Source organism: Parambassis ranga, chromosome 2, assembly GCF_900634625.1.
Source record: "Parambassis ranga chromosome 2, fParRan2.1, whole genome shotgun sequence".
NCBI lineage: Eukaryota > Metazoa > Chordata > Actinopteri > Ambassidae > Parambassis > Parambassis ranga.
The window spans coordinates 9,473,910-9,483,049 of record NC_041023.1 but is presented as its reverse complement, the minus strand read 5'-3'; the positions used below and the strand labels follow the sequence as shown (position 1 = coordinate 9,483,049).

At 47.1% G+C, this 9,140-nt stretch overlaps 1 protein-coding gene across 1 annotated transcript in view; it reads left to right on the top strand.

Moving 5' to 3' along the window:
- The first annotated feature begins 1,134 nt into the window (after positions 1–1,134).
- The window catches only part of sdc3 (syndecan 3), a 28,056-nt gene continuing 20,050 nt past the window's right edge, over positions 1,135–9,140 (top strand). The window contains exon 1 of the mRNA XM_028423939.1: positions 1,135–1,669. Within this exon, the coding sequence (XP_028279740.1) occupies positions 1,616–1,669 (54 nt within the window). The 5' untranslated portion in view covers positions 1,135–1,615. The remainder of the gene's footprint in view (positions 1,670–9,140) is intronic.

The following is a 9,140-nucleotide window of genomic DNA, read 5'->3' as shown; positions in this document are numbered from 1 at the left end:
AACCATGAACAAAAATGCACTTTAACCACAGAGTGTAAAGATTACAACTTCTATGACTGAAGGTGACCAATATGATGACAGCAGGTAACTTTGGGCTCTGACTGTTGTGTCTTCAGTGTGATCAGTGGGAAAACACACAGCCTCGGAATATGTTGTGTGCCTGTCTCTGGCAGATGTGTCAAATCCTGCATGTGCATATACACAGCCAACAAGTGAACAGTCAGTATGTAATTTAATCAGGGGAAATTGCCATTTTTTCATTGAATCTGACAAGAGGTGTGGTTGGGATGGTTAGGTAATCGGAGCAGAACATCTCCTGACCAGCAGGTCTTGCACTAAAAGAGGGAAAACCAGGAAACGGATGACAGTCTTTAACATTCATACACAGCACTGGAAACCTTAATGGTCTGCAGGTGTTGAAGATGTTTACATTTGCATAATGAGAGAGAATAAATAGATGGTAGCAAGGTGCTCTGCAGGAGAGAAGGAAATCTAATGGAGAGTGCAGTGTTTTGGGCAATGTTGGACAGGTCCAAGCATCCATGTTTGCAGATGAACCACATGATGATGAAGGGGCATCAATTAAAATGTGCTTTCTCAACTGATCTGACAATTTAAATGCAGCTAAGGTGACAGATTTCCTGAGGTAGCAGCGTCAGATGTGAGGCGGCGCTTCTTAGATACAGATTGTTTTAACAGCCATTCATTTTACGCCCTAGTTGCTGAGCACTAACAGCTAAATGCACGGCTGGTTGCTAGGCGACACACGCACGGTGCAGATTTAAATATTGTGACGTGTGCGCAGGTGTGAGATCACCGTGATTCAGCCAATCACAGCGCAGGTTAACCAGCAAAAGCTGTCAATTTAAAGGCGTGGCTACTTTTTTACACCTGAGCGCCACACAAAAGGCAGGACAGACACAAACACACTGCGGTTACACTGTGTGTGTGTGTGTGTGTGTGTGTGTGTGTGTGTGTGTTTAAACGCTGCTTTGGGGCTGCGCGTGCCAAACCAAGCTGCAGGGGGCAACCTCGCCCTTGCTCGCGGAGATTCCCCCCTCAATCTCTTTAACACACACACACTCACACACACATACACACACACACACACCCCTCCTCCTGCCAAACTCCCAGGCCAGGCAGCGACGCCATACGGAACATCCTGCCCTCAACGGAGAGGGGGAGGAGAGAGAGAGAGAGAGTGTGTGTGTGTGTGTACACAGGGGGTAGAGAGAGGCTGTGTGTGTACTGAAGGAGAGCAAGAGAGAGACGAGGTCTGGCGTCTCCCGGTAGTAAATTATCTGGTTTCCAGCACAGAAACTCGGACAAACAGACAGAGAGGAGGAAGAAGAGGCCTCGTGGTTGCTTTCCTGTTGAGCGGGACCAGCAGCAGCAGCGCGTGAAGCCTTGGATTTAAAAGCCCGACTAGAAGGACGGATGGTCGCGCAGACGGCCGGCGCGCTCTGAAGTTGGACAGACTACCGAGAGAGAGCAGGCGGCAGCAGCAGTAGCAGCAGCGGCGGCGGCGGCGGCTTTTGTCATCCACCCATCCACCTCCCCCGAACCCCGTGAAGGCAGCGGCGGCACCGGGAGGCTGTGCCCGTGCACCCTGACCATGAAGCTGCCTTGGCTGTTGGCGTTTACGGCGCTGCTGGCGCACACCGCCACGGTAAGCACGAGCCTCTGATCCTTTGTTAACCGGGGAGCTCATGTGCGCACAGGAGGTCTGGGTATGTTGCGTGTGAGTGCGCGTGCGTATGGAGTGCATTGCACTATCATTAATGAGACAGTGACGGTCGGTGATCGGTAGGAAACCCTGCACACGACCTACATATCAGTCCTCACTGGTCGTCCGCGACTGCCGTCAGGGGGGGCTGGCGACTCCCGTGCACCCCACCCCCCGCCTTTACGCACGCAGACACACACACACATACACACACTAGCCTTTGTGTCTCAGTGTCGGGGTTTACTGTGGCCTGTGTCCCGCGGAGTCAGGAAATGTGTGTGTCGGTAATTAGCGGGTTATCTCTAATTGAGCTTGATTACGGGTCTTAGCGCGAAGCCTCGGTTTGTGGTGTCTGTGCCACCCCTCACATCCTGCCGTTAATTTGGGGGCTCCAGTCATACTGCGGCTTTAACGACTTTATTACCGGGTAGTCGCGCTGTAGGACGGTCCGTGTGTGTGAGGGGATAGCTGGATGTCCAATCTTAAAAAAGTACGCTCCTTTGATTGCCACATAACGACACACTCATCGTCCGGATGCCAGAACCCAACCGGGGGGCATCCTCCCGTCATAACCGGAGGTGTGTGTGTGTGTGTGTGTGTGCGCGCAGCTTGTGGCAAAAAGTGGGTGGGGTAACGGGGGAAGTTAACGGCGATGCGGTGCGCTATGGATGACTTGGATGGAATGATGTCATCGGGAATCGCGAGAAGGGAAGCTGATTAGGAATGCGCGAGCCCCCCCATCTCACCACCTCTTTCTCAACACACACACACACACACCTCCTCTTCTCTCCTCTCCGGAACCGTCCACGCCGTGCATCACGCCCCCCCCTCCAATAGCACGCCCACACCTTCCGTTACCGATTAATCCAGATTTATCCTATACGCAGCAGGAGGAGGTGGAGGAAGAGGAGGGAGGAAGCTCGCTGAATCATTGAGAGAAAATGAAGCAAGTGCCAAAAATAATCAAAACGCAGATCTGATTCTAAACGTAAAAAGACCAAGAATATCCAGCGTACTCCTCCACTGTGTTTCACTGGAGAAAACCTGTGTGCACATGTTTTCAAGTTTCATTCATGGCTCTGTCAGTCTGTCAGTGATCACTCTGTGTGCAGAGCTCCAAGAGCCCGTTAAAGCCAGAGGAAGCAGTGCTTATTTACCAGAAACACACTTAAAGACCCCTTTAAAGACATTACTGTCTGCTCAGCGTTCCCACACTAAAGTCTAAATCTGCCCCATTTTTTTAAGTTCTTTTTAGGATCTCTAAATAATCCATCCATGCAGAACTCGTACTGTAATTTAGTGGACAAGAACTCAGTTGGTGTGTGGTGAACCTGAAAGTTTCAGTGTGTCCCCTTGAGGTCTGTGGTCTTCTTGGCTTCCATTGTTTTCCGGCTTTGGCCACAATATTTGTATTGTCAACATATTGGAGTTCTGTTTAGCCGTGAAGCTGCACTGCTAATCACACACAGTGATTATGACTAGGTCAGTTGGTTGCGGTCTTTGCCAAAGATCTTAGGCCTCTGGCTGAGCTAATCTGTCTTAAAGTGTACAGATGGAGGCAGGTGTCACACACACACACTTATAGGCTGTGTGCAGGTGTTGCTGGAATAGGCACACATGTCATCGGTCTAATAATTGCTGACCTCAAAGAAACCAAGGCCTTGAAGGCGCACACATGACAAATGGTCGCATGCTGACAAGATCTTTCCTCAGATAACCCTTTGGCTTGAAACAAGATGACTTGAGTCGTGCATGTTCTGAGTGATCCCCAGTGTCGCGTCTCTGTGGGTATTTCCTGTTGTCGAAGCCGTGACATCATATCCGGACCACTATATTTTACATGGGAGACTGATTTTCCCACAGACATCTGTTGTGTCCCACGGATTGGCATTTTTGTGTGTGTGTATGTGTGTGCATCCGTTCGCCTTCATGAGAGCCCTGACTGTCCATCTGTCTGTGTGTGTGTGTGTGTGTGTGTGTGTGGGCTCAAAAATAGAGAGTATCCACTGCCAAAAACTTGCTCTCACCAGCCCTCTCTCTTCTTGAAAAGTGTGTGTTATTGGTGCGTCTGTGTTTGGCGGAAAGGCGTTGTGTTCTTGAGGATCACATTTAACTGGTGGAATGAATCAGTGTTTTGTGCGTCTGATGGCAGACACAAAGCCCCCCATAGAGAGATGAAGAAAGAGAGAGGGATCAAGAAAGAGGGGAAAAATAGCCAGAGTCAGGCAGATCGGGGGGGAGAGTGTGGAATGTGAGAGGCAATTTGACACAGGAAGTGGGTCCTTCTCACTCTCTTGGAGGACAAAGTCCCCCTTCACACAGACACATCCTGGCAGGTAGAGAACACTGCAGGGGTGACGGAGGTATTTCAGGTGTGTGTGTGTGAAAGGATGGGTGCAGAGGAAATGAAAAGGATCAGGGTTCACATCCGGAGCTGCATTCAGTGGGCAGACGTCTGGAGGTGAGCATGGGCATCATCATGCGAGAACAAGGACAGCTTTCAGTGGGAAAATATTTGCCCGTCTCCAGCTTTTCTCCCATGTGTGTGTCTACACACACAAATGGGAGCTACACACACATATCTCAAAGCAACTTGTTATCACATGGGATGGACCCGCTTGGTAGATTTGCCTGAAATTAGTTTCCCTTTCTGTTGGAGGGAGTTTCAGTGTTTGATTCAGCTCAGAGGGAGTGGAATTTCCCATTAAAGTGATAACAGCATGTGGTGATGGAGAAACCTGCCTTAACAATATGTATTATTTTAATACGTCCTCCTCTGAGCTGACACAATAAGGGGAGACTCAGCAGCTCAGTCTGGTGTTTTACTAAAAGCTCTGTAAACAAAACCATCTCAGTTTAAATGAGGATAAAATAGAAGCTGTCACTGGTGCAGCGAGAGAGCTCTGCAGCCTTGTCTGGGAGCTTTAACCTCTAAACACTAATAGATTAGATGGCACTTCTGACCTTGTCTGAATTTGTATAATAAAGATTTGTGCACAACATCATATGAGTGGAAAAGCTATTTATTCATTAGCACGTGTGTCACCTCTGAATAGTGTCTCCTGCTCTTTCTGTAAGGCTGCATTTGAATGAGGGCAGCCCGTATATATAGCCTAAGATGTGAAAACTCAGGGCAAAAAATAGCCCACAGTCCACTCATTGCTACTCTTAACACCTAGCTTCTGTGAGGACATGAAGGAAGGCAACTCGATATAGTGCTAAGAAAATGAATTCAAAGCTAGATCCTTATCTGTAGCCGATCTACAGATGATTTAAAACGCTGCAGCTCATCTTCTAACGGAGTCAAAGTGAAGCCCCTGAGCATATCGTCTTAATTGGTGTGAATATATACCATTTTAAAGCCTTCAGGTCGCCTAACTGGCGTCATACTGTGAGCTCTGCTAAACATAAGGAGTTATAGACATAGAGTGCTGGCTGTCCTGTCTCTTATATGGAATAGTTCCCTTGTATTTGTGTCCTTTAAGACGGTGTGACATGATTAATTCACACACAGTGAATGTATGACTAAATGATGTACTGGATGTTGGCAGCACTGGAGTTCTACAAGATAAACATAAGAGTGAAAAAGTGAACACCACTACCTGGTGACAGCGCAGAGGGAGAGTTGCGTTTCCTCTTTTGTTTGTTCTACTTGTTGATGTTATTTCTCTTTGGTTATTTCTTATGCACTGGCTGATGTGTCAGCTCTGTCTCTGTTCACGCTGCCTACACACACTTTAGATAGTGGCCCCACATTGTGCAACACTAAACTTTCCCAGTGGAATGTGTTCCGAGTAACTCCATGTATTAAAAATACGCAGTTATAGCCTGATTTCATCCAGCTGAAAACTTTTATGACCAGTTTACACACACACAGACAAGCCTGCTCACGTATATTCACTGATTCACATTAACATTGTAGCCCTGATTATCATACACATAAACACACACCCGCACCGTGGTTGTGAATACTCATGGTGGTGTGCAGCAATTTTGTTGATTCAGTGAGTCAGAGGGAGACGGAGAACGCTGGAGGTGCTTTAGGTAGGTCAAAACAGGCTAGAAACACCGCTAGGTACTATACACATGCACACACACACACAGGCTCACTTGCAGTAATTGGGCAGTGCTGCGCAGACATACTTGCATACATATTCTCTGGAGTGGGGGTTTAGATGAATATAGAGACAAGAGCAGGGCGGGAGGGAGAAGAATGGAAAAAAGGGAGGTGTACAGACCAAGAGATAATGAGGAAGGAGGGCACAAAATGGAGAGAGAGGTAAGGATGGAAAAAGAGTTGAGCTAATGGCAAGATGGGGATGTTAGATAGCAGGAGGAAAGAGAAGGGAAACAAATCGAGCACTGAGCATTCAAAGGAGGATGATGACAGAAGTAGTCAGTAGAGTGAGGGAAGCGAACAGAGTGGGAGGCAAGTGAAAGAAAGAAGATGGGCGATACTGGGACATGGAGAAAGGCTGGGGGTGTGGGGGGAGGGGGGGTGAGAGCTGGATGATGGGGATGACAGTAAGGGGATGGAGCGAGGCCAGGAGATGGAGGGACACAGACAGAGCCAGGATGGAGGGATGTCGGGAGTGAGAGAGAGCGAGAGAGGCAAAGGGAGGTAGGGTGGGGGAGGGAGGCGTGCACTGCTCATTCCCAGGAGACCGTGCTCTACCTGCTCTCCACGGCCGTCACCATGACAACCAGCATGGCTGCCGCTGTCATAGCTTTATCGCCTCTCCCTCCTTTCCATGCCCTCCTCCCTTACCTCTTTTCCTCCCTTTCATTCTGTCTGTTTTCTTGTTGCTCCTTTCAGTTACAGCTTTTCATTTTCCTCCCTTCTCCTGGTTCTCCTCAGTTCTTTCTTTCCACTACAATGAATTAAAAAAAAAACAAGATGGAGAGACAGCAGTTATCTATCACCTTTTTACAGTAGGGTAGTGTGTGTATATGTGTGTTTGTGCTATTACAGGACTCTAAATTAGAGAGCGTAAACGCAGTACCGCTTCCCAAACCCACAAAGCATTCTGGGATCTCTCTGTGTTAGAGCTTTCGCTATAAATAAAACCCCCAGAAACAGGGCGCCTCCTTCCCACCAACAAACCTTTGTGTGTGTATGTGTGTGTGTGTTTTCAACATAGATGCCTTCCAGCAGCATATTAACTATACACCGAGATAATATTTTCACTATTCAGTCATATTATTTATACATGCATCTTCCCTCTCATGTTTCTGTAACAAGTTAATGACATTAATGAAGGGCCGGATGGGGTGGGGTCATGCAGACCTGTCCAATGGGGCGGCTGGAATGTGTATTTCGTGGCAGGCCGCTGATAAGAGTGGGCCAAGGCCACGATAGGTTCACACTCCCGACTGGACCCTGAGTATCGTCTCTGTGATGCTGGCCTCCGTCTGACCTCCAACACACGACTCCCTCCACCACCCTCTCCATCTGTTGGCCTGTGTGTCTGTCTGATGGTCACTTTAGTCAGCAAGTTTACAGCCAACAAAACATCTTTGCCTAGTCTAAGACTGACTGACTCATCCGTCATTTGAGAATGAATCATGGATTTTCACTCCAGCCTCCCTGCTTACCAGCTGCTTTTGAAGATTTTAATTGGTGGTCTTCAGCTTGTGGCTCGTATCTAACTTAACCTTCTCGTGGAACCTATTGGTATTTTGCTGTTGGCTGGTTTTCTGACTATATGATTAATTGAGGAAAATAATCTACTAATTAATTCATTATGAATGCAACCATTTATTGCAGCAGTGACGATAGTCCGTTAATTATTCATTCTTATTTATGTCAAAAATTGCCAAACATATGGGGCACCCTGGTGGCAGGCATTTAAGAGATTGGTTATCTCAGTGGGTTCCTCTACAGGAACTGATGGGCAGTTTTAGAGCGGCCTGCACCTTTTGTGTGTGCTCCCACTGCTACATCTTCTCCTTCACAGTCTGATGGATGATGACACCAGATCTGTTATCCGCCTCTTTCCTCAGCTGTAAGTCATTGGCTGAAACTTGCATCCTAAATTGACAATGTCATCCCTGTTCCTCTGGCTGTCCGTTGTTTTGTACTGAATAGTAGCAGAGAGTAAATGAAGACACTGTGGAAAATATAACGCGCATCTTCCCAGGGGACTCTGTGTCTCTAAAGGCCCTATAGGAAAACATGAAGCTCGAGCTTTCTCTCGTTTTATATGCATGAAATGTTAATGGCTTGCTGTCCGATAATATGTCCAAGAGTTTAAATCGAGGCAACTCTTGGACATGACTATGACCTGGATGAATGAGAGCATCCACAGACATGTTCGATAATACATTAATTTGTGAAACCTTAATCGTCATGCTGCAAGGTGAAGCTCAGATTAGTGAGAAGACGTGTGAAATACATTGAAACACTTGTTTTACATGGCGCGTGCATCCATATGAAATGCATCCAATCTGTCATTTCATCTCGTTTTTAATTAGTCAGCGTCACAGCTTCTATTTTCAAGCGAAGATCCTGTCAGTTTTAAGCTGCATCTATATAAGCTACATAATTTGTGATGCAAGTTCTTCATAAAGGCACACGTATTAATTACGGTGTTTATTTTTTAAATTAATTCAGTCAGATCTAATTGTTGCCTCTTATTGATTTGGTTTTCATGATGTAGTATTTCAGCACAATTTCATTAAAAATTCACACCGTGTCAGGGATCGCCTTGTTTGCATACAGATGTGTGTACAACCTGTGAGTGTGTTTGTGTGTTCAACTGGTCATGAGGTTATTGCATGGACACAGGAAGCGAGTATTTATAGGTCCGGCTCTCAGGCTTCAAATCAAGAGGGAGCTTCCTGAGTGGTGCACAAAAGGGGGTTTTTATAGGTGTGTGTGTGTGTGTTTACCCGTGAAAAAGCAGGGGAGATGGCCATGAAGGGAGCACAGGCAAGACGCTTGTGCGAATGAGAAATACTGTGTGCGAAAGGCATGTGACTGTGTATGTGTGCGTTTGAATTATTTAGCCCAACGTCCCGACAGAGGAGCGAACGAGGTCAGGAGCTCATTGCTGCAACGTTTTTCCTTCTCTCTATCCATCCATCCGTCTCTGCACCCTCCACCTACCAGCCGGCTTCCTTCTGTTGCTGCAGAGCTCCTCGTTTATTCTGCTTGTCTTAATAAACAGGAACTTAGTAACAAAAGCCTTCCCACATGTTACTCACGTCCCCTCAATTATCGGCGAGCCATGAGGGAAGAACATCGATCCAATTAAACACAGACACTGAAACCTGCTGTGTGTGTGTTTGTGTGTGTGGACCCTCTGAAGTAAACCTTTGAACCCCAGTTCTTTAAAGGGCTCTTTCAAAGGCGTTTGCAGTTTGAACGAGCTACTGAAGCTAATGAGCTGTGTGTGTATGAAGAAGTGAATCT